The sequence below is a fragment of the Lontra canadensis genome, unplaced genomic scaffold, assembly GCF_010015895.1.
Source record: "Lontra canadensis isolate GAN:19392208 unplaced genomic scaffold, GSC_riverotter_1.0 scaffold84, whole genome shotgun sequence".
Classification (NCBI taxonomy): Eukaryota; Metazoa; Chordata; class Mammalia; order Carnivora; family Mustelidae; genus Lontra; species Lontra canadensis.
Genome location: NW_022631078.1, coordinates 732,647 through 756,161, shown reverse-complemented (window position 1 = coordinate 756,161; position 23,515 = coordinate 732,647). Strand labels below are relative to the sequence as shown.

Here is a 23,515-nt window from a genome sequence, read left to right as displayed (position 1 = left end):
GCGGGGCTGGCTCGCAGAGTGTTGGGCACCAGCTGGAAGGCGGGAGCGCGGCCAAGGCCAGACGCCGTGCAACCATCAGTGGGCACCAAGGCAGGAGAGGCTGGAGGAGGTCCTCCCAGTGGACGTGTCAGCTCACACGCTGCTCGTCGGTGCTGTGGACGACACAGCAGCTACAGGTAGGAAATGCCATCGCCTCCTTCCTGGGACACACTGGGGCACTCGTGGTCAAGGCCGTGCCATAGGCAACACTCTCCAACGACTCAGAAAATGCAGCCTTTCTTTATGCACACGAGCAGTGGGGGTGCCTGGTGCCTACGTGTGGCACAAGTGCATGTGGTGTGTGTGCACGTGGGTGCGCGTGGTGTCAGCACACGCGTGGCAGGACTACACGTGGCAGGTGTGCGTGGTGAGCGCACGTGGCCCAAGCGCGCATGTGCAATAACGCTCATTTCTGCGCACTGTGCTCAGCGCCTGGTGGTGTTGGATACGCTCCGGGTACTTCGTAAATACTTCTCAGTAAAGCGTAAAGACATAAAAATTATCACTTAAGACAACCTGCGTGAAGGGGTCTCTGGCAACGTTACTTCTCATGAGATGTCTAAGAAAGAAACATCTAAATTTTTATTCTTGTTCCTCCTTGAATTCCCCAGTTTTGTTGGGATGGAAACGTCATGCCTGTGCCCGCAAAGGCCTCGTCCTGCAGCTGAGGCAGGGGAGGGGGCAGCAGGCACTGCAGTTCCCACGGTCCGTCTTCACAAAGACTCACAGGACGCCCCTCCAAGGGGGCGCTTTCTCGGGTGCTCCGAGAGGCCCAGGGGCAGCAGCCGAAGTGCAGGGCAAGGCCTGCAGTCCCCGCTGCTGTGACCGCGTGTGGTCTCGGGCAGCCATGGAGGAGCTGGGCCTCTTCCCTCAGGCCTCCGTCCAGGGCACGTCCACGGTTCTGCTGTTTCTCGCATGGTCTCCTCTGCAGGGACGCTGACGGAGCTCCGACGTCCTCGGAACAACGCTGGCCCCTGCTCAGGAAGGCCCACGGAGCCTCTCCAGAAGCACCAGCTTTGTCTGCAGGTTCACGTCCAGCGGCGGCAGCATGGTCAGGTTCAGACTCACGCCAGTGGTGCCCGCGATGCCGGCCAGGACCCGGTGCGTGTCCCTGTAGAGGGCCAGGTGCGCAGGGGCGGCCTCCATGAGGAGGTGCGTGTAGGTCAGCATGTGCCCTGACCCAGGCCGCACGTCCTCCCTCTTGTCATACCTGCAAGATCAGAGCGTGGCTGTACACCTGAGGCCCCAGGCCGGCTCCCAGCATCCAGGTGCCCCCAGGGAGCCCACGCACCGCCTCTTGGGGGAGCGCCTCGTCTGCAGTCATATCACAGTGGGAACATACCTCCAGCCACTGTTGACCTCCAAAAACCGGGACACACCTGTCTGTGTGGCAGCCACGTCGATGTGCAGAACGACATCTGCGGAAAACCGCGTATGCTCAGTGAGAACTGAGAGCTGCGTGCCCCTGGCCAGAGCTGCAGCTGGCCCCAAGCATGGCCCTGAGCGCCCACCTGTCCCGGGGAAACCCCAGCACGGACCCGAGCGCCCACCTGTCCTGGGAGACACCAACTCATGCAGTTTCCACATGGCCACGCCACCGGGATAGTTGAAGTGGGACACGTACAGGGCTATGGCCGAGTATGTGGCATTCACCAAGAGGTGTCCTATCACAAGGACGGACCCCACCTTATACAGCCAAGACCTCCTGTGACTGTTCAGCCTGGAAGGAGAACAGTACGTTTCACAGAGATGCTGCGACGGCAGAGACCGTCCCGCCTCAGCCCCACAGCCCTGCAGCCCTACAGCCCCGTTCCAGAGAGCAGCAGCCCCGTGGGACCACCCTGCCTATGGCCTGGGCACCCTCTCCAGGGGCCGCTGGTTCTGTGCTGCACCGGCCCCTCCCTCAGTAATCCCACACCTCCGTCTCCTAGCCCTAGCCCACTCCCCTGCCTTTCCCCTTTCTTCTGGCCTATCCCCTGCCCAGACAAACACTGTCCACATGGGGACGGCCCCCCGAGCACCCCCCAGCCGAGAAGTAGGCCCTGGGGACCACCCACCCGCCCGCAGCCTGCCCGGCTGCCCCGCAGCCACACCGAGTGTCCTCCCCGGGCGGCCGAGCCCTGGACGGTTCGCACCGCCGAGTGGACGCAGGCCCGACGGACCTCAGACGGAGCAGAGGCCGGCCCCTCCCGACCCCACTGCCCTCCCCGCTCGGACACATCCGTCCGGCTGCACAGCGTCCCCGCGAGCCAGCGAGCGCGTGGCTGGGGGAGGGAGGACTCACAGGCAGGCACAGCCCCTGGCGGCCACCACGTTGAGCAGCGGGAAGGCGTAGATGACGAACCGCAGCTCCTTGTGTGGCAGCAGCGAGTACAGCGCCACGAAGCCCAGCGAGGGCAGCAGCAGCGCCAGCGCCCGCCTGTCCACGGCGCCCAGGGGCACGAAGAGCAGGCTGCAGCCCAGGCCGCGGGGCAGGGCCGAGTAGAAATACCACAGCAGCGGGGAGGTCTCGGGCGGGAGGGTTAAGGAGACCACACGCCGGCCAGCCCGTCCGCGCGGAGCGGGGCGGCACGGCCGACAGGGGATCCTGCCTGCAGCTCCCAGACCCCCCCACCCTGCGCTGCGCGGCCCCCCAGACTCCCCGTCGCCCACAGGATGGCCCATCCCGAGGCGGGTGCGCTGGGGACTTGTCACACTTTCCTCTGAGCTCGCGCGGATGCTGGACTGTTCCACGACCAACCCTGACGCGGTGCTTCCACGGGGAGGAAAGCAGCTCCCGCCGCCTCGCCTGCGCGGCCTGACCTACAGACACCCTGAAGGATACTCCCCAGTTGGAACTTTTGTTCAGGACCGTGTTGTACCAGAGCACCTTTCCCTCTGGCCACACGAGATAGCGCCAAAAATAGGAGTCCACGGCCACCGTCAGTCCTGCTGAGACAGAGGAGCCCGTAGGAGCGCACCGGCCGCCCGAGCGGCTCCGGCTTCCCGGTCACGGGTCAGCGTCCCGCGAGGCAGCCACACTGGCACGGACACCACGCACCGGGCCTCCCGGGGAGCGGCGCACACCGTGGAACCACCGCACCCCCAGCCGGCCAGGCGCAGGGCCCGGGCCCCCGCGCCGGCCCAGACACCGGGGAGAGCCTGGGGACAGAACCCCGCGCAGGGGTGAGGGCCTCCTGGGAGCAGCTCGGGCAGAACCGCCGGGGAGCCGCGTTCAGACTCCGTCATGCTGCTTAAGTTAAGGCGATTTCACTTAGTAAAAAGCCACTGTCCCGGGTCTCTCCGCACCTTCCTACAGGCAGAGCTGCACGCCCCGCGAGAACGGCTCTGGCCAGTCCCACTCACCCAAGCAGAGGAGCCCGGCCGGCACGGCACAGCGCAGGGCCTTCACCACGGAGAGCCTCCGGGTGCCGAGAAGCAGCAGCAGCGCGAGGCCCAGCAGCAGGCTCAGCTCGGCTCTGAAGACGAGGATGGCGAAGGCCGAGAGCCGGATGAAGCGGGCCCACTTCAGCTGCAGCCAGGCCGTGAGCGCCAGCAGGACTGCAAGACAGGGGGGCCAGGGCAGGCCGGTCGCCTTCCTCACTGTGAAAGCCCCATGGAACCCTCCAGAAGACAGCAGTGTCGCTCAGACCCAGATGTGCTGACACGGGGCTGCGGGTTCCAGCCACGGCCTTGCGCCATCACGCAGTCTGGGGCCACTTGCGCAGGCCCGACGGCACCCAGACCCCAGATGCCTGCATCCCCGCAACCGGCCTCCTAGCTGCTCCAGGCCCCAGCAGCACACGTCCAGCACCACCCTTGCCTGGCCTCCCTCCCGGGCACACACCATGTCCTGCTGGTGCCCCGCCTGCCACCCTTCCACCACATCCCACAGGCTCCGCTGCTCAGATCGGCGCAGACCCCCAGACCCAAGCCATCCACAGCCCCTCGTCCACCGACTCTCGGTCTCCTCGTGACTCCCAGGGTGCGGCCGTCCCATGCCCCCACAGGCGGCTCCTCTTGGCCAAGCGCTCACTGTCCACACACCAGGAACCCTCCCAGGCAGCCTCCTCTGTGCACCTGCACCTCTTGCTGGAAACCGCACCCCCATCCAGCACGAGACCCTGCTGCTCGTCACAGGCCCGCCTGCTCCGGGGCATTTCTGAGATGCCCAGTGGGGTCCAGCTGTCCGCAGGCAGACACGGCCCAGACGGATGCCCCTGCCCCCGGCCGGCATGCCCAGTGACCGGCGTGGTCGGCGGCTACCTACCCACAGGCAGGGCCAGCACGTTGGGGAGCGTCCGTGTGCAGTAGAACATCAGATGGAACTGTGTGGCCGTCACCCAGCAGAACATGGTGGCCACCGTGGCTCCAAACTGCCGTCTCACTTCCTTCTGTAAGGTCCAGAGTCCGAAAACAACTCCGAGTCCAAGCACAGCCCTGACTGAACAAACGTGGCAAGGTGTGGTCGGCAGCGACAGGCGCAGGCCAAGGGGACCCGATAGGTTACCTGTGATGGCGAGTTAATGACCAGAGGACAGTAAAGCCACCTCAAAAGAGGGGTGTTGACCCCGCTACTGAAAACGGACGGGGCGTGGGGAACGGACAGCCTGGACCCTGGCACCCCAACCCCACAGCTCCGCTGTGACCGCGTGGCCCAGGGCAGGTGAGCCCTGGGGGACACAGCCACCGGGCAGGGTAGGTGTGTCCGTAGGTCAGTGTGACTGGCTTAGCACCCTGGAAATGTCACGTCGCCCCCTCTGGGGCTCCTGTGACCCCACAAAGCCAGCTGAGCCTGTCTAGCTGCCCCACGTGTTGGCAAGATTTCCAGGAGTCTACGGACAGCCAGCCACAGAGTGTGTGTGCGTCTGGGGGGGAATCTAAAGGAAGTCTGCGTACGGATGCGGCACAAATGCACCGGAATGGAAACACGGTGGCGGCCGGCTCAACGATGACGTTGTGGGGTGGCGGGCACAGATGCTCCGAGTCCAGGTTAACAGCTGTCCACCCAGGCACACAGAAGATCCGGAACCCTCTGCCCACGGTGTCCACGGCAACCTCCGGGGGCGGGAAGGAGGCTGCCACTGCAGGCTGGAAAGCTCCGCACGGTGAAGGGCTCCCTTGCAGGGGTGCAGCCCTGTGGGAGACGTCACGCGCCCGCCGCACCCCTGCCGCTCCCGCCTGCGGAGCCGGGGCCAGTACCCTCACGTCGCGGTCTCGAGAGCAGGAGCAAGAGGCGCTCCGTGAGCTGTCCCAGCTGACACCACAGAAGGGCCCAGGCCGCAGCTGCCCTCGCGCTCCGGGCCACCACGGCGAGTGGCTGAGGATGGCCAAGCTTCTGACAGAAGGACCCTCCTGAGGGAGGGAGCCTCTGCCGGGCTCCTGGAAATCCCCCGACCACACCGAGGCCCTCCCTTCTGTCATCCGGGGACCCCTTACCCACTAGCTGAGAGTAAAACTTCGAGGCTTCCAGCAGGGACAGCACGTAGACTGCAGGGCTGGAGAGCACCGCCACGGCCAGCGGCCCGAGGAACGTCCTGGGGACCACTCCGGGGAACTCGAGATGGTCGTACTGCAGGGGGAAGGGGGGTCAGCGGGCGCCCGCGGCTGGGAGGCTGTGAACCTCGGACGCAGGGCTCACCTTGCCCACATCCAGCCGGTGGTAAAGCAGGTCGTGCGTGGCCTGCAGGTTGAAGCTCTCCTCCACTTTGGCGTAGGGGCAGGCGAGGAGGTGGGTGGCGGCCACAGCCAGCAGCAGCCCCAGCAGCCGGCGCTGCCTGCCCGCACCCCACGTCCTCCTCCCAGCCATGGCGCTCTCCCTCCTCCCGGGCCTCCAGCCGTCCTCGGCCGCGCCGCTCCGGGAGCCCTGGGAGAAGATGGAAACACAGGTTCCAGGGTTTCCAAAGTCCCCCGAGTTAACACCTGGGGGAGCTGAGTGGAGGGCGTGTGCGAAGTCTTTAAACCACTGTTGTAATCTCGGTGAATCGAAACACATCGAAAGAGAAAGTTCAAAGAAAAATCACGCTTGAGTGCCTTTCCCGGCTTAACCGGCTACCTCACACTGAGCTGTGGGAGGATCTTTCCAGGACCCAAGGTTTTTTTTGCAGAACTGAGTGGGTCTTCGGTGCAGCCGGGCCGGGACTGGCCCAGCCTCTGGAGGGCCCGGCCCCTGCCCTTGAGAGGCTCAAATCTGGCAGGAGAGTAGGACCCTGTGGCAGGGGCAGAGAGACCAGGGACAGGAGGCTGTGGGGTGGGAGGGATGGGTCTGGAGGACCGTGCAGGGGCAGCCACAGGAGGGCAGGAGGCGGGACCCAGAGTTCACGACAGCCAGTGGAGCCAGACTAGACAGGAGCTTTGGCCGCCTGCCAGGCTGCACCTGCCCTCATCCTGGGAGCCACGTGGCACCTGGGCGTGGTCCCAGACTGGTCCTGAACGTGAATACGTAGGTGGCAAAAACAGGAACGTATCCTTGCGGGGTTCAGACAGATGTGTGTGCAGTGGTGACGCCGGGGGGATGGGGGTGAGATAGTTTTCAACTTGTCAGGAGGGAAGGTGGCAAGCTCTTCTTCAAGTTTCTGGCCCCCCCTCCCCTCTCTCTTTCTTTTTTAAGATTTTATTTATTTGACAGACAGAGATCACAAGTAGGCAGAGAGGCAGGCAGAGAGAGAGGAGGAAGCAGGCTCCCTGCTGAGCAGAGAGCCCGATGTGGGGCTCGATCCCAGGACCCTGAGATCATGACCTGAGCTGAAGGCAGAGGCTTCACCCACTGAGCCACCCAGGCGCCCCTTCATAATAAAGTTTCTGGCTTCTCTTAAAACAGGCTTGATTTTATTTGATCAACACCAGAAGGGCGGGGAGCCAAAGGAGAGAGTCAGGGTGCTTGCTGCCTTCTGACCGGAGGGAGACGTATGGGGTCTGTGGCCCCCAGAGAGGCAACTGGGGGATCCACGAGGGAAGGAAAATCTGCGCACGCGGAGCAGGAGTCCGGCTCCAGGTGGCGGTGAGGTGGGCGCGGAGGGGAAAGAGGCTTCACTAACAAGAATCACCGAAACAGCCGCGACGGACACAGGGGTTGCCCGGGTGTCCCCCTCCTCCTGGAGCGTAAGCAGCTTGAGGGTGGCATTTCTCTGGTCTCCCCGCTCCGGGGAGGAGCCGCTGGTCAGCACCGCGGCCCACGTGAGAGCGTGGCTGCCGCTGCCCGCGGAGCCGGCTCACGGGTCCCAGGGCGGGGCTGCCGCACGGGACGCGCTCCACGAACCCCAGCAGAATCCCCCCGGGTCGTCACAGCCGCCCCGGGGTCACCACAAACACCCCGATGCTCCGGCGGCCCCAGGACGCGGGCCCTGCACGCTCAGCTGCCCCGCTGCCCAACGGACACGCGCTGCCGCAGGTCCGCTGAGAACCGGCGCCCCCCGCCCCGGACCCCGCCCCGCCGGCTGCAGGGACGCACACGGCCACGGCCAGCGCGGTGTCCCTCTGCCGCTAGGGACCGAGGGCAGAAGCCCCAGCCGCGCCGAGGCCGAGCGGAGCGCCCGGGACGGCAGGTGCGCGCCGCGCGGGGCCGGAGAGGGGTCCCGGACGCCGCAGGCGCGCTCAGCCCGGCTATCGGCGGAGGAGGGACGGGCGGGCGCCCTCCTGTCCCGCCGGCTCGCGGGCGAAGGGCCGTACCGCAGGGGGACAGCCCCGGGCGGGGCACACGAGCGGCAGCTCCAGACCAGCGACGTCCACGGCCCACGCAGGCCGCGGCTCTCCCCTCTCCGAGCCTGGCTCCCGCGCCTCCCCCCGCCCTTCCCGACAGTCCGGGTCGCGCCGTCGCCCGCCACCAGCCCCGACAGCCCCGGCCGCGGGAGCGCGCGCTGACCTGGCCTTGCCGCCGCGTCGTCCCTCGAAGCGCGGCTCCCAGGACCGCTCGAGGCCGGAAGCCGGCGGGCGGAAGCCGGGGACCGACGCGAGGCCCTCGCCCAAACCTAACATGGCCCCCAAGCCTGGTCACCGCCGCGGCGGACGCTCGCCCTGCCCGGAGTAAAGATGGCCGCAGTGGGCGGAGCGCGCGAGCGGCGGGCTCGGACCTCCACGCCCCCGTCCGCGCCCCCTCCCGGCGGACGCTGACCCGGGGCCTTCCTATTGGCCGCTGCTCGTGGCGAGCCCGGATTGGGCCACATGGGGACGGCCTGGGTCCCAGCGGCCAATAGCGGCGCTAGGGCTGTCGGTGGGCGGGACGCCGCCCGGCTCCGCCAAGTAGCCCCGGGAACGGCCGGCACGGCGGAGCGGGGGGCGGCCGCGGAGGCCGAGCGCTCGGCTGGTTCCCGCTGGACCTGGGGTCTGCCCGCGGGGCCGCGTCCTGCGCGACGCTGCCCGCCTCGGCCCGCCATGCGCTCGCCGGCCCCGACCGCGCTGGGGCTGCTGCTGCTGCTGCTGCCGCCGCCGCCTGCCGAGGCCGCCAAGAAGGCGACGCCCTGCAAGCGCTGCCGGGAGCTGGTGGACAAGTTCAACCGGGTGGGCCACTCGCCCCGGGGCCGCGGGCGCGGGGTCGACCTGGGGGCGGCGGGGCTGGGGGCGGCGGGGCTGGGGGCGCCCCGCGACAGGCCGGGCTCGCCGACCCAGGCTAAGCCTGCCGGGGACCGGGGTCAGGAAGCCGGGGTCGCCCCGCGATGGACGGGGTCACCCCACCAGGGACAAGGGTCACGGAGCCAGGGTCGCCCCCGCGATGGACGGGGTCACTCCAGGAATGGACTCCATGTCACCCTGGTGATGGACCTAGGGTTACTTGGCAATGACTGGGGTCACCACGCAGTGGACTCAAGTCACCCCCATGGGGGGGCTAGGGTTGCTCCCTCCACAGATGTGGGTCGGGGCAGCAGCAATGAGCCCTGTGCCCGCGCGCTCTCCTCAGGGAATGGTGGACACTGCGAAGAAGAACTTCGGAGGTGGGAACACGGCTTGGGAGGAGAAGTCGCTGTCCAAGTATGAATTCAGGTGGGTGCCCTGCTCTGGTAGCCCGGCTGTGGCACTGGACGTGTCCCCGCGAATGCCATCACCCACGTCGACGATGGACACACGGAAGGTCCCTGTGCAGTCACCTGTGCGCTGGCCCGTAACTGGCCTTTTGCTCCCACACTTGTCCCCGTGTCCACTTTCCACAGGGCGGACAGGGTGGTCTTTCCATGGTGCACACGGGAGCGGGAGTGGAGTCCCACCACGTAAAGTGTCACCGGCTTCCCTTGCCAGTCCGGTCCGTCCTGGCCCCCTTGCACCCCGCGTCAGGGTCTCCCCTGCCACCCTGACCGCTGTCCTCTGAGTTTAGTTCTCCCCGTGGTACCGACTGCGCTTGTCCCCAGCGGACGTGTTCCCCACCAAAGTGCCACCATCATTCCTGCCTGGCACCAAGCGGGGCCTTCGGGCGTCCCCGTGGGTCAGCCGCTGACTGCCTGGGCTTCCCTTGTCACCTGGCGGTGCCGCGGGCTGCTGCAGTGAGGTCCGCCTGCTGGAGATCACCGAGGGCCTGTGTGGCAGCAGCGACTTCGAGTGCCACAGTCTGCTGGAGGAGCACGAGGGGCACCTGGAGGCCTGGTGGCTGCGGCTGTGAGTGCCCCGCGCCCCACCCCGTCCCCCCACCCCAGCCCTGCATCCGCCACCCTCTCCCCTCCCAAGCACCGGCCCTGCGTCCCCCACCCTCTCCCCCACAACCCTGTCTCCCTGCACCTCCCACCCTGTTGTCCCCTCCCGTCCCCACACCCTGCACCCCACACCCCCAGACACACACCCCTGCCCCCCCCGCCTCCTCCCATGCCACAGCTCCAGCCCCACTGGCTTCCCCCGCGTGTTCACTGAAGCTTTCTTGACGTTTTATTTCTCAGTTTATAAGTTTGAAATAACTTCGGACTCAGAAGTGTCAGCACAGGCTTGTCCTCCTCCTTGCCCGGGGGTCGCCGTCTCTCCTTACCGTAACGTGGTGCGGGCAGCGAGGTGGTTATGGGGACGTCTGGTCACCCCAGACCGCTGTGTCCCTAACGCCGTGACGCTCTGGAGCGAATGTCGTGAATCGTGATTTGCTCTGGAGAACCCGTCACGGAGCTTTGATGCACGTGTTTTTAATTCCTCAGGAAGAAGGACTTTCCTGACTTATTCGAGTGGTTTTGTGTGAAAACGCTGAAGGTTTGCTGCTCGCCAGGAACGTACGGGCCAGACTGCCTCGGTAGGTTGTTGTCAGGAATCGCGAGTGTCCTGCGTTGTTCCCAGTGTCCGTGTCATGATTCCCGGGGGGCAGAGCCGTGGCTGGGACCTGGGGCCGTCAGCTCCCACTGAGCCCTAGGGCACCCGGTCACCGCCCCCTTCACGCCGTGGGGACCTCCTCCCCGGGGCCAGACAGCCCTGAGAGCCCGATGCCACGCGGGCGCCTCACTCCGGGGCCTGCAGGCCTTCGCTGGGGCCGCTGTGGGTCGCTGTCCACCTGCCTGTGCAGGGCCCTCCAAGGGCACAGAGGCAGCTCTGGTTTCGTGTCCCCCGCCTGGCTCTGCCCACGGAGCAGCCAAGACCGGGGTGTGGGAGCCCGGGGGCGCGGCTCGGGCGTCTGTCGGGTGGGATGCGTCGCGTCAGCTCTCCCCGGAGAGCCAGGCTCTTCCACGAAGAGACACGCTTTGAACCGAAGCCACGGGCCGCTGTCCAGCATCACTCGTCACTCTGGGTGCCCAGCGGGACAGAGCAGACATGTCTCGAGTCCGACCCTGTCCTGGGTTGTGGCCACCTCCTGCTGTCGGCGGGCGGGTACTGCAGCGGGCCGTCCTCACCGACACTCTCTGCGCGTCCATGTCCCCATTGTCCCCGTTGTCCCCGTGTTCCAGGGGAGGCTCCTGAGTACCTGCAGACCCCAGCGTGTCTGCTCCCCCAGACCTGGCTGCTCTGGCTCGTGTGGTCGTGGGGGGAGCTGGCCAGAGGGAGTGAGGACAGAGTTCACAGGGGACAGAACAGGAGTGGTCGTGAGGTCAGGCAAGCAAGGTGCCACGTTCTCCCGGGGCACACTCAGACTGGTGGGTTCGTGTCATCCCCAGCGTGCCAGGGCGGCTCCCAGAGGCCCTGCAGCGGGAACGGGCACTGCAGCGGGGACGGCAGCAGGCAGGGGGACGGGTCGTGCCAGTGCCACCTCGGCTACCAGGGCGCCACGTGCTCCGACTGCATGGACGGCTACTTCAGCTCCCTGAGGAACGAGACGCACAGCGTCTGCACAGGTAGGGGGGCTGCGCTGGCCTTCAGCCCGCGGGCCTTGGGGCACACCGCAACGGCTGTCTCCTGGAGCTACGGGCACGGATGGGGGCCTGTTGGCTCTCGCCTGCACCCCCGCAGCTAGGAGGCCCCTGGGGACCCCGCGGAAGGCTGCAGCAGTGCGAGCAGGCCCTGGATGGTCTCGCTTGCTGTCTCTGGACGTGCCCAGGAGGAGAGAGCCAGGCCCCCGGCCCCACATTCTCTGGAGAAGGACTGGGCAGGTGGACGGTGCGGGGCCAGCGGTCACGTCCCACCCATGCTGGCCTTGCTTCTGGGTGACCCGGCACCCGCGGTATCCCAGCAGAGGCCTACTCTTGCCCTGCGGCCACCTGGACGGGGTGACCCGCCTGCCCGGTGCGGGTTGCCAAGGCCCAGGCCCCGCGCAAGAGGGCAGAGCAGCGGCATAAACGAAAACCAGCACCCCTGAGGCCACCGGGTGGGACTTCCTGGCCTCCAGGCTCCCCCTCGGTCGGGTCCCCCACAGGCCCACGGGCTCGGACGTGTCTGTTGTGACCGACCGCACTGAGCGCCAGGCGGACGCCGGCCGTGCCTCCCGACATCAGTCCGCGGCCCCCTTGGGTGGTCTCTGTGGCGAGTGGAGCGCCAGGAAGGCCGTGTCCTCTCTGGTCCCGGCGCCCAGGCCCTCAGCTGGCCCGGGACGCGGGTGCTGTGCGGGGGCCCCAGGGCTGGGAGCCGCCTGGCAGGCGTGGGCTCTGGGGTTTGGGCCGCTGCCTTCCTCGGGTCATAAGCCATTTCCCTGGGGCCCACCAGAACGTGACCGTGAGGGGCCCTGAAAGCCCGTGGAGTGTTTCGCTCGTCAAGCCCGGGAATGCTGTGGGTCACGAGTACAGATTTTATGGTCGTCCAACGAGTCTCGCTCTACTGGGGTTTTTTCTTATTTGTATTTGGTTTTTGTTTTCATCCTAGTGAAGGTAAATTCTTACTTGCTGAAATGACCTTTGTGTTCTGTTTTTTACTGAAAATGGCATTCCCACATATGACCGATGTCCCACCTCTGCTTCCCAGCTTGTGACGAGTCATGTAAGACGTGCACCGGCCCGAGCAACAGGGACTGTGGCCAGTGCGCCGTGGGCTGGGCGCAGGAGGACGGCGCCTGCATGGGTGAGGCCTGGCGGGACCCCCAGGGTGGCCTGGCCCCCCCTCCTCTCCTCTCTGCCTCCCTCTTCTCCCTCCCTCCTCCCTTGTCCCTCCTCCCCTATCTGGCGTCCTGCTCTCCTTCCTCCTCTCTTCTCCTCCCCGCTTTCCCTTTCCCCCTTTCTCTCCTCTCCCTCCTCTCCTTTTTTCCTTCCTCCCTCTCCCTTCCGCAGGTACAGGCAGGGAAACTGAGGCACAGACCTACTTTTGGCCTGGAGAGCCATACAGGGGCGCTCAACAGACACGGTGTCTGCGTGGTCTAGCCGCTCCACCATGGCAGGGAGACACGCCTTCCTGATACGCACACACACAGTTCAGGCCCTGGGCCTCGGCTGCCCCCGTCCCTGCCATCCCCACGTGCCCAGCCTGGTGTGCGCATGTGTTCCTGCCGCACCCTTGCCTCTGAGCCCCAGCCTGCCTGTGAGCTCTGGCTTCCACCCAGCGCTGCAGCAGCCCTGGGGGGGCCCTAGAAGCGGCCAAGAGGCCCTTCCTGAGGCCCAGGTGCCGGCGGGTGGGCTGCCCTTAGGCCGGTCAGGGATGGCAGACCTGTCCCGAGTGTCCCATCTGGAGTGGGGAGGTGGGTGGTCCGACACCGACCTGGAGTTTCTGCGTGTCCACGTGGAGCAGAGGGTGCTCATGTTAGCTGCTGGTCCCTCGCGGAGGCCCCGCCCCCGGGGCCCAAAGGGGGGCCTCCGGGAGAAACACGGACACACGTCCTCCACACAGCGGCCCCCTCCCTGTCCCGCTGGCCGTGGCCGTGGGCTGTGTCCGGTCACCCGCCATGTGACCGCCACGGCGGCCCTGGGACCCTCACGGCTCCACCCCTGTGTTCCAGACGTGGACGAGTGTGTGGCGGACACGCCTCCCTGCGGCGACCAGCAGTACTGCGAGAACGTCAGCGGCTCGTTCGTGTGCGAAGGTGCCTGGGCTCGGGCCCCTGCGGGCGGGCGGCTGTCTGGGTTCCGCCTGCTGTGGAAAGTGGAAGGCGGCACCCACGTCGTCGGTCCCGGCTGCCGAAAAACCCAAAGTTCAGAGAAGTTGAAGATAACTTTTAAAACACCAGTTCCGTGGAGCGGAGGCTCGGTCAATAGTTCCACGACACTCTGTCCCATTCCACGGGCGCGGCTGCTTCCGCTGTGCCCGTTGTTGCGGCGGGAACGCCCACGGCCCTCCTTGTGGGGCCTGGTTGTCCTCAGCGGTCCGTGTTGCTGCGCGTCGAAATCGGCAACTTCCCCACAGCTGTGAGCTTCGCGTTCCTCGGTCGATGAGGCTTTCACATTCGTGCTCGTTTTCTTTGGATTCGTTTCCAAAGTGCCCCGGACAGTGCACTGTAGGGTCGCGGTACCCCCGGGAGGTCGCGTGGACGTGCTCTCCAGCAGCGCCTGAGGCTGTCTGCTCCCCACCCCCGCGTCTGCTGGTCCCACTCCCCCCACCGTATCTGCTGGCCCCACACAGCAGCTCCGACCGTGAGGCTCACTGGGGAGCATCCCGCGTCTCCCCCCGTACTATTCCTCCTGCGCTGCCAGCGGGCCAGTCGGGCAGTGTCCCCGAGCTGGAGGGGACTTTGTTTTGCTCTGAGAAGATGGTCAGCAGTGTGCGGCCGCAGCTCTGGGGGGCACATCATTGCTTTGCTGGGAGACGGGGCTGCGGTGTCGAGGACACGCCCCTGGGGCCCCCACACGTCGAGGAGGGACCCTGATGCTGCGCGGCGTGGCTTCCGGTCCCGGTGTGCTCACAGGAGGCTGTCGACACCTTTCTGCTTTTTTCCAGAATGTGATTCCACCTGTGTGGGCTGCACGGGGAAGGGTCCAGGACACTGTAAAGAGTGCATCCCTGGCTACACCAAAGAAAGCGGCCAGTGTGCAGGTCAGCGCCCTTGCGTCTGTGCCAGACCTAGATGGACCGTGGCCCCCCTGCCACCGTGTGGACGGGCCGTGAGGGGCCGGCGGGGGTGGGACACCCGGTCCGGCTGTTCCTGCGACTCCGTTTCCCCAGCATGTGATGCAGACGCAGCAGGTCGGGGACCGACCGTCTGTCCCGCCGGCCCCCAGGTGTGCCTGGTGCGGGTGCGCCCGCCAGCGGGGGCCCGGGCCTCCCCCCGACCTCCCACCCCCACAGCCCCCGTGGCTGCACGTCAGGCCTCCACGTCGGGGCCCGGCTGGAACCCACCTGGAAAAAGGCGGCGTGCGCTGGCACCAGGCTTCCCCCTGCAGGCCGCCTGCACTGCCCCTTTGCTCCTCTCCCTCCGCGGCGCCGACCCTGAGCCTCGTGCTCTGCTCTCTGAGTCCCTTCCCGACCGTCGCGCTTGTGGGGCAGCAGCGAGTCCCGAGCGTGGGCGCCCGGTGACGGTGGCCTGTGTGCGGGCGTCTCTTGCAGACGTAGACGAGTGCGCCGGGCCGGAGAAGGCGTGCACGCGCCGGAATGAGAACTGCTACAACACGCCCGGGAGCTTCGTGTGCGTGTGTCCCGAGGGCTTCGAAGACACGGAAGACGCGTGCGTGCAGACGCAGGCCCCGGGCGGCGGTGAGTGGCAGGCGCCGCGCGGTGGACGTGCAGAAACTCCCAGCAGCGCGGCCCGAGGGGGGCGATGGCTGGGATTCCGGGCAGACGGGAGGGGAAGCGTGCCTGTGGGGAGCCCTGGCCGTGACCGCCCCATGGGAGGTGGGGCCGGGCAGGAGGGTCCGTGACCCCGGAGTCAGCAGGCGGGCTCTGCCTGTGCTTCCTGAGAGCCCGAGGGCAGCGGCTGCTCCGAGCCCGGAGGGCAGGTCCGTCCCGTCTCTGCACTTCCAGCGGCTGTCAGGCTGCGTCCGTCCAGTCTCTGCTGGAGGCCTCTGTCCACGTGGCCTTCTCGTGGCTTGTGTGTCCGTGTCCGAATCTCCCTCTTCCTACGTGGTCGCACCCCAGTGACCTCCTCTCACCTTGACCGTCCGTAAAGTGTCCCCAGTTCACAGCTTCCAGGGGTGAGGATGGCCCCAGGTTCTGGGGGACATGGCTCTGCCCACGACTGTCCCATAGAAGTCGTGGAAGAACGTGGAGCAGAAGGGCCAGTGTCAAAACGACGCTGACAGAGTTTTCCTGAACGAGTAAGACCACAGACCCCAGAAGCTCCCTGACCCCGAGCCGGGCAGCGAGGGCAAGCGCACAGCCAAGTGCCTCAGAGCCAGCTCCGGACCCACCAGATGTCAGCGGGGAGCAGAGCCCCACACCGCCTCTGCCCCAGCATGGCCCGGGGGGCCCTCCCCGCCGGCACCCAGCAGCAGGGGCCATGGTCCTGTGGGCCCCGGCGAATGGGGTGGGGGGCACCTCCCCGGGCCCTGTCTTCGTCTCCCACACCCGAGAGGCCTCCTGCCGCGAAGCCCCTGCCCCGGCCCTGTGGAGAGCTCTCGTGCGGGGGTCCCCCAACAGCTGTGTTCGTTTCCTGGCAGAAGTCGCGGAAGGAGACCCCACGCGGCAGCCCTCGCGGGAAGACCTGTGATGCGCGTCCAGAGCCGGAGGCCGGACCCGCCCTTTAAGTTATTGAGACTGGCGTCCCGGACGTGCGGTCCTCACAGGTCCCCGTTTCTCCAGGGGACGCGGAGGGAAGCTGCGCCCGGGAAGTGGCTCACACACGCTCGGCCCTTCAGAAAGCTGCAGTCCCTGGCGGCCCTAACCCAGAGTTGTATATTTTGATACCGTTGTTTCTAATAAAATTGACCACTGGAGGTCGTCAGGCCCAGGGCACGCGCGAATCTGTCTCACTGAAAAAGCAGGAAGGCTCCGGGGCGGGTGTGGCCCTCACGGGGGGGCCCAGCGCTCTGAGCCTGCGCCCCCTGCTTCTCTGGGGCGGCCCCCCCGCAGGCACGGGAGTCTTGATGGGGAGAGCGGCTGTTGTGGAAGGACCCCCAGGGCTGGACACGGCCGTCCCGCCTTCGCGGATGCCGCCAGAGAGGAGAGCCCCGGGGCCAGTTTCTCTGCGTCAGATGGAGGCTCCGGTGTCACAGGGGGGCCCCCCCGGCCCCCTCCCCCAGAGTGTCCTCAGCCATCGGAGTGTCCAAACCCCCAGGGCTCTGTCAACCCTCAGTGAGCGCCTGCATTCGTGAGCTCCCGCACCGCCGCACCCGTCCATGAGGCGGTCACTCGGGGAGGCCGCCTGTCCCCCGCTGTCCTGGCACCAAGGACTGCCGCGTCCACCCGCCCCCTTGCTGCATCTGTGCAAAGGGACTCCCGCAGGCAGGACTCCATGTGGGTCCTTGCTGGGCAGGGGTGACCACGTGCTGGCAGGTGGAGCCCGCCCCATCCCCGTCCTGTGTCCGGTTCTCCCTGGACCTCCGTGTGCCTCAGTGGGCCTCCCTCACTCTGCCTCCGTCTCTGTGGTGGGGAACAGGGCCAGGTGCCCCAGAACTCCTAGAGGAAACTGAGTCACGTGTGATGGACAAGGGCTGCCACAGCCCAGTTGGGACGCTGCTCTTGTCCAGGCCAGAACTGTCAGGGAGTCCACGCACATGGTCTGCTGCTGGACGTGGGGTGTGGGTCTAGGCCATGGGACACTGGGAGCCTTGTGGTGGGAGAGGCTGCCACTGTAGCTGGGGGGACTTCCAGGGAACCCCGTGGGCTGGGGGGTTCTCGGAGGGAGGGCAAGCTGGAGAGCAGGGGTGAGCAGAGGCATAACAGGTTGGTGGGATGGAGCCCCTCGGGTGGAGGTGCTGGGGGGCAGGGCAAGGAAAGTGAGGCTCAGAAGGGAGGCCCCTGGTGGGGGGTGCATTACCCATGGCCGCAAGAAGAAACCACACCCGGGGACCCAGGCTGCTGCAGATGGTTGGGAAGGGCTCAAGCTCAGCAGAGGGCTGGGCCAGAGCCGGTGGTCCCTGCCCTCTTGGTCTGGCACGTGGGACCCAGGCCTGAGTAGCTAAAGCCACAGGCTAACGTGGCTGGGGCATGAACTGACCCCCTGCTTTCCAGTTAAAACCAAGAAGGTCCTGAGTCCTCATGGTGGGGTCGCCTGGGTGGCACCCCACCCCTAACAGGGCTCTGTGGGCACCAGCACACCCCTCCCACCACAGGTGACATTGGTAGGGTCCTGGGGGCCCTACCACCTGGCAGTGGGGAGGGGTCAGGCCCTGCTGTTTGGACATGAGGAGACAGCCCCACAGCCGGCTCTCCTGTGGTCCTCACACTGGCCTGCCGAGGTTTTTGGGGTCCTCTTGGTCTGTACCCTGCCCTTCTGTGCCAAGTACGCACCCCAGACCACCATGGCACCAAACGGGCCCAGGGAGAGACGAGGCCAGGGCGGGCATCTCTGTGCTGACAGCAGCTGTGGCCACGGGCCAAGGGTGCCCCATGAAACCCCACTCAGGGCCCCCCAGCAGGGCAGTGGACGGCTCAGGATGACCTGGCTCTTGGAATGGACCAAGTGTGGTCCCACCTCAGGGCCTCTGTCCTGCTGTCCTGTGGGGGCATCCGGGGCTGTCTCCTCTTGCTCCATTCCTCCAGTGGGGGTCCCACTCACCTGTCGCCTCTCAGAGCATGCCCTGGCCCCGTCCCCAAGGCGCGCAGGTCTGGAGCCAATGCTGGAGCGCCCCAGGCTCCGCGTCCTCACCTGTAAAGAGCACCTTCCCAGTCAGGGGACATACGGAGGAGGCGGAGGGTCCCAGCTAGCCCGTGGTGTGTCGGGCTGTCCTGGGACACGATGTGGGCAGGAACGGTGCACCTGGCCCCAGCATCACTTTGCCAGGCCTGGCGTGGGGCTCCGGGTGCAGGCAGTGTCCCAGGGACCATGGTGGTGGGGGCCGGGGCGCGGGGACCAGGGGCCGAGCACTTAGATGTCAGAGCCCCTACCGGGCCTGGGGCTCTGCTGGGCTTGGAGGTGATCCTTTGGAATCCCCCGCCTCTGGCGGCGACCCCTGCCCTGCGCCCCGGTTCAGGCCTGGTGGAGACCAGCCAGGACACTCCTGCGGGTCCCGCCCCCAGATGCAGGAGCCGAGGCCGGCAGGTGGCGCTGCAGGACCGGCCCTGGCGGCTGCGCTGCCTGGACCCCGCGGAGGGGTGGGTGGGCGCCGCGGTGACTGCCCAGGAGGGCGGGGGCCCCCAGGGCAGGACGTGCTGTGGCAGGGACCCCCAGCCCCCAGCACTGACAGGATTGTCGTGCTCCCGGGATCAAAACTCTGCAGGAAGGGGTCACTGAGGAAACAGGCAGGACACAGCCTCAGCGGCCCCACAGGGAGCCTCAGCGGCCCCACAGGGAGCCCCAGACCTCACGACCGTGGAGTGACCTGGTCGCAGTGCGAAACTGCCTTCTGCTCCCTCTTCCCAGCCTAGATGCTGCCCAGGGAGGGGCTCAGGGACCAGCGTGTCAGCACCCCCCCCCCCGTAACCACGGAGACACGGCCTCGCCCCTCAGGACCCCAGGTGCAGATGCTGCCCCCTCAAGTCAGGCACCCTGCCTCTCCCTGGGTCCTCTCCCGCTGGCTGGGCTTCTGCTCCCCACCGACCCTGGTGCACGGGGCCTGGAGGACCGGACAGCAGGGACTCCGCGGGGCCAGGAGGCTCACGTTTCCGGGGCTCTCGGCTCCTGGACCCCAGGGCCCTCTGGGGACACAGCACCGTGCGTAGGTCTTGGCGGCCTTCCATACCCGCCCTGTCAGGCCAGAAGCTTCAGGAAGTGTGGTGCCGGAGAGCCCCATGGCCACGGCCTACCCCACCCTGACCTTGCGGGACAGCGGGTCCCTCGTCTGTGGTGTGATTACACCAGGTCCCGCGCCGCAGGTGCACACGTTAGAAGCCAGTGGCTCTCCAGGGGTGGCCCAGGACATTTGTCACAGCTGGGTGAGGGGCACCTCTGGTTCCGTTCAATCCCCCTCCCCCCAGCGCACAGGACACCCCCACAGAGAACGACCCTGAGCCCCTGCCAGCAGCAGTGGGGGGATGCTGACCTCAGGCCCCAGCCTCTGTCCCTTGAGCAGCACGAGCCGTGAGCCGCGGGCCACCCCCGTGAGAGTCGCTGCCCGGGGCTGGGCTGTCCTGGACTCACCCGTGGGACCAATGAGCGAGCAGCCTTTATCTCTGCTGTCTTGGCCGTTCTGTCTGTGCATGGCTGTGCCACCTGGGGCCGATGGCCAGCCAGCCGCTGTCAGGCTGCCGAGTGCTTCTGTCTACCTGTCACACGGTGGGTACGTTCTGGTGGGTGTCGATGTGGGGTGACGATGTGCCCACGTGCCTCTCCCCAGGCTCCTTGTCCCTGAAACGGCCATTTCCCTTCTCCCACCCGCCCCCCCAACCCCGACCAGCCAGCTGGGCCCACTGCCCAAACCCGTAATACCTGAGAGGGCTACCCTCCGCCACTGTCCTTGTCCACCTGTGCCTACACACTGTGCCGGCCAGCCCTGAACTGTGACAGAGCTCGTCCCCGTCCTCAGCTGGTCATAGGAACCCCTGCGGGGCCACAGGTGTGAGGGGGTCGCAGAGGGGACACTCACGCAGGTCTGGACCACCTGGGCGAGCAGGGTGCTGCTGACCTCCGGCCTTGCTCGTGTCTCATCCCAACCTCACGACAGGGCATGTCTGAGGAAGCCAGTGCCAGGCAGCTGGCCATGGTCCCACGGCCAGACCAGAGCCACACCTGTTCTCCCGCCCTGGACCCGGGGACCCCCGTGCTGCTTCTCCCACCCACACTTGCTGCAAAGCCTACTTTGTTCCCAGGCCCCTGGAGTCAGCTGCAATGTAGCAGCAGGGACCTCGGGCCGTCCCTGCCGGCCCTGCCCCGCCCCTGGCCCTCTGTGGCACCAGGACGTCCTGGAGCAGGATTCCCACGAGTGCCCGCTCCAGCACTCAGAAGCCCCCAGCTGCCACGCTCCATCGTGGTGAATTGCCAGCACAGCCCGCTGTCCTCGGTGGGGGGGCGGGGGTGGGGGCTGCTGTGTGCGCGGGACCCCTGGACTCTTCCCTATAGTGTGCGTGTCCTACGAAGGCCCCGGGGTACTCGCCACTTCTCCATCATCTGGTCTGATCCACACAGGTTGTTAATACGGGGGACAGCTGTGCTGTTCTGGGGATGGGGGACTGGTCCAGGTGACCCTGGGCAGAAGCGTTCCTGTCACCTGGGGAGGGACCACATTTTCTCTGCAAGCGTTTGTACGTGGTCTTTGGTTCTCCTTCCTGATCAGGATGGGGGAGAACACAGCCTCACTTGCTTTCTAGCTGTCCACAGTCCTCCTGGACCCATCCCCTGCCTTCTGCAGTGGTCAGACTTGTGGGTGCCCCAGTGCCCTCCCTGGCATCCTCTGGTCTTTCAACGTGTCACCACTCAGCCAGGAGGGCACCCTCAGCTGGGGGCAGTTACAGACACTTCCCCTGGGCTTCTCCATGCTGGTGGCCAAGGGCACGGTATCAGCCATTGAGTATGTCCACTACACTTGTCCACAGATGACTGTTGGCTGGGTGAGCAGACCCTAAGTCAGGGCGGGGACCCGGGCTGGAATCGCATCGGTGGGACCCCCCACTCTAACCGGAGACCTGCGGTCACACTTTGGGCCTCAGGTTACCAGGGTCAGCTGGAATCCTATGGCCAGCAGTCCTCAAATGCCCGGACATGTCCCCTCCCCTGGGCTCAATTTTGGGGTCATGGGGAGGGGCTGGCATCCGCATGGTGCGAACTTGTCTGCTGTCGCAGCGTGCTTCCTGAGCACCTGGTCCCCCCTCACCCCAGGGTTCTGGGTCTGGAATCTGCTGATGTCTGAAAACTGGGTAAAGGACCACGACCTTTTATTGGGACCGCCTGGTCACGCATCCTTGATGTCTTCTCTTTGGACACTCGTCCGGTCTCCAAGAACTCTGTGTTCCGTTCACCACCGCCTCGGCACCTCTGGCCCTTGGCTTGGCTCCAGTCTGACTGTGTCCACATGGCCCCTCATGGCCAGATGCCATCCTCCCCGTCACTGTCAGCAGACCCGGCCAGGAGCCTCCACTGACCTCCACATGACGCAGGTGCCTCTCCTGGTGTGCTCCTGGTGGCCTGGCTCCATGGTGTGTCCTCCAGGCCCCCAGTGGAGCCCACCCAGCCTTCCGCTGCGGCCGTGGCCCTTGTGACAGCCTGCCCTTTTCAAGAGCGCCTCCCCAGCCCTGTGACCGCAGCACGTCCTGGGACGGAGCCTCAGACCAGGAAAGGCTCCTGGTCATTGAGCTCCCCTCGGCTGCCTGGGACAAGGTGCTGGGGCCTGAGTCCCCTCTGCCCTGCCCTGGGCCACCAGGTCCCCAACACGTGACACCACTAGTTAGTTCCAAGAGGGAGGCGAGCAGGTCCTGAGAGGAAAGGCTCCTGTTTTCTGGAAGGAAGCCTTCCCGAGAAGGTATGGGTGGCTTGTGTGGTCGTCCCCGAGTGCCCATCATCCAGCCGGCACCCTGGTCAGCACCCAGCGGACCTGGCTTTCACCCCGCGGGAGCCACCTCCTCTGACCACTGAGTCCTCCCAGCCTCCCTGCAACCTGCGGCCCTTTCCCAGAGTGACGGGGGATGTCATCACCCCATACTGTCCACGACTGGACTCCGCTCACCAGCGCAGCCCCCTCCCAGTTCCCCAGGGCGACAGCTGGGACCCCTGGAACACCCACCGTGCGGAGTGGGCCCAGTCCTCCTGTCTCTGCAGCAGCCGACCCGGACCACCCTGGCTCTGTCCGCCCGCGCTTGTTCCCAGAAGGGCAGTGGGTCCAGACTGACCCCCTGGGCAGTGTCCACAAGGTGGTGAGAGAGCTGGCTTTTGATCCCCCTTGGAGTGACTCTTCACTGGGCAAAGCCATGGCCGCGGCCACCCCTGCAGGGACCTAGGGCGAGTACCCGCAGCTGACAATGCGCCCTTCCTTCCTATTCCCTGGCCCTGGCCCGATGCTGCGCCCTGGTCCACACGCCAGGTGGCTGTGTGGAGCCCCTGCCGCACGGCCAGGGCCTGCCCGATCTCCCTCATGCCCCACTACACAGACTCCCCAAAGCCCCTCAGCTGAGGGCCACCCTCTTGGGGCCATCTCCTCCCTGGCTCCCCACTCCCTACCTGCCGGGTCCTGGACTAGGTTGGACTCCTGGGGACCCCACCTTGGGCACTGCTCTCAGCTTACACATGCTCCCCCCACCTTCCCACACCCCACTGGGTCTGCCCTCTTGCTCTCCTGCACTGCTGGGCTCACTCAGGCAAGCCTGGGGGTGGGGGGCTCCCATCCACTACTTGGTGCGGGGCAGTGTAAAATACAGGACTGAGGGGTCACCTGGGCATGCAGGTGCGGCTCCCCGCAGCCACACTGATCTTCCCCAAGGTGGGGGCTGGTCAGGGACTCCGGGGAGGGGCACGGGAAACTACCGGGGCACAGAGAAGGCTTCAGCCCTGCCTGTGGTTGCGTGGGACCCGCCTCCTGCCTCTGCCCAGACAAGCAGCCATTCAGGCCACAAGCCCCCTCCCAGGCCAGGGGCCCCCCAAAGCCCTTGTTGCTGGGAACATCGCAGACCCCACGCTGGCTCCACAACCGTGAGGGGCAAGGAGCCCAACCTGTCCTGACAAGACTGTGTGGGGTGGGGGACACCCACCTTTCCAGGGACCCCTCCTCCCAGACCCAAGTCTCCAGATGACATTGTCCGGCCGGCAACCCCCCCACCCCAGCCACCACACAGCTGGCGGGGCGCAGGGTCTCCCCCAACACCTGCCATCGGGAAGGGGGGGCGGTCTTGGGCTGCGCCGAAGTAAAAGGAGGGGAGGGTGTGTAACCGCGTCTGCCGCTCCACCCTGAACACCCGGGACGCTCCCAGAGGGGTCCAGGGCAGCGTCCCCCAGGCCTGCCTCCAGGGGTCACCCGCGGACCTCAGGGTCCTTGCTGGCTCGAGGCGCACGGCCCGCGGCCCCGCCATGGTGGAGGGTGGGAACGGGCCCCTCCGGACGGCGCCCGGCCTCTGGGGTCGCCCCCACCTCAGCTCCTCGGGACACCCTCGGGACACATGGCACGGAGAAAGCTTCGGGGACCTCCACGGCCCCGCTCCGGGCTCCCCCAGGCCCGAGCCGCGCGCCGCCTCGCCCCCCGGTCCTCCGCAGCCCGGGACCGTCGGCCGCCGCCCGCTTCCCGGCCCCGCGGGG

The 23,515-nt window shown here is 66.6% G+C and overlaps 2 protein-coding genes across 3 annotated transcripts; one reads left to right on the top strand and one right to left on the bottom strand.

Annotated features, from left to right (window-relative positions):
- Positions 1-1,004: 1,004 nt before the first annotated feature.
- Positions 1,005-6,088, bottom strand: ALG12 (ALG12 alpha-1,6-mannosyltransferase). 2 transcript variants are annotated; one of them, XM_032882745.1, is made up of 9 exons: positions 5,660-6,088; positions 5,458-5,590; positions 4,289-4,462; positions 3,385-3,579; positions 2,864-2,967; positions 2,324-2,547; positions 1,590-1,759; positions 1,382-1,457; positions 1,005-1,249 (listed from the first exon to the last, which is right to left on the bottom strand). In XM_032882745.1, the coding sequence occupies exons 1-9, from the start codon at positions 6,011-6,013 to the stop codon at positions 1,018-1,020; spliced, it is 1,662 nt and encodes a 553-aa protein (XP_032738636.1). In that variant the 5' UTR covers positions 6,014-6,088; the 3' UTR covers positions 1,005-1,017. The 2 variants fall into 2 exon arrangements, with proteins under 2 accessions (XP_032738636.1, XP_032738637.1); XM_032882746.1 differs by having other exon boundaries at positions 1,005-1,150.
- A 2,167-nt stretch (positions 6,089-8,255) lies between these two features.
- CRELD2 (cysteine rich with EGF like domains 2) lies at positions 8,256-16,150 on the top strand. The gene is made up of 10 exons (XM_032882747.1): positions 8,256-8,514; positions 8,912-8,994; positions 9,490-9,600; positions 10,122-10,213; positions 11,067-11,243; positions 12,304-12,399; positions 13,268-13,351; positions 14,203-14,298; positions 14,809-14,955; positions 15,858-16,150. Exons 1-10 carry the CDS (start codon positions 8,389-8,391, stop codon positions 15,905-15,907), a joined length of 1,062 nt encoding a protein of 353 aa, XP_032738638.1. The 5' UTR covers positions 8,256-8,388; the 3' UTR covers positions 15,908-16,150.
- Positions 16,151-23,515: the final 7,365 nt, after the last annotated feature.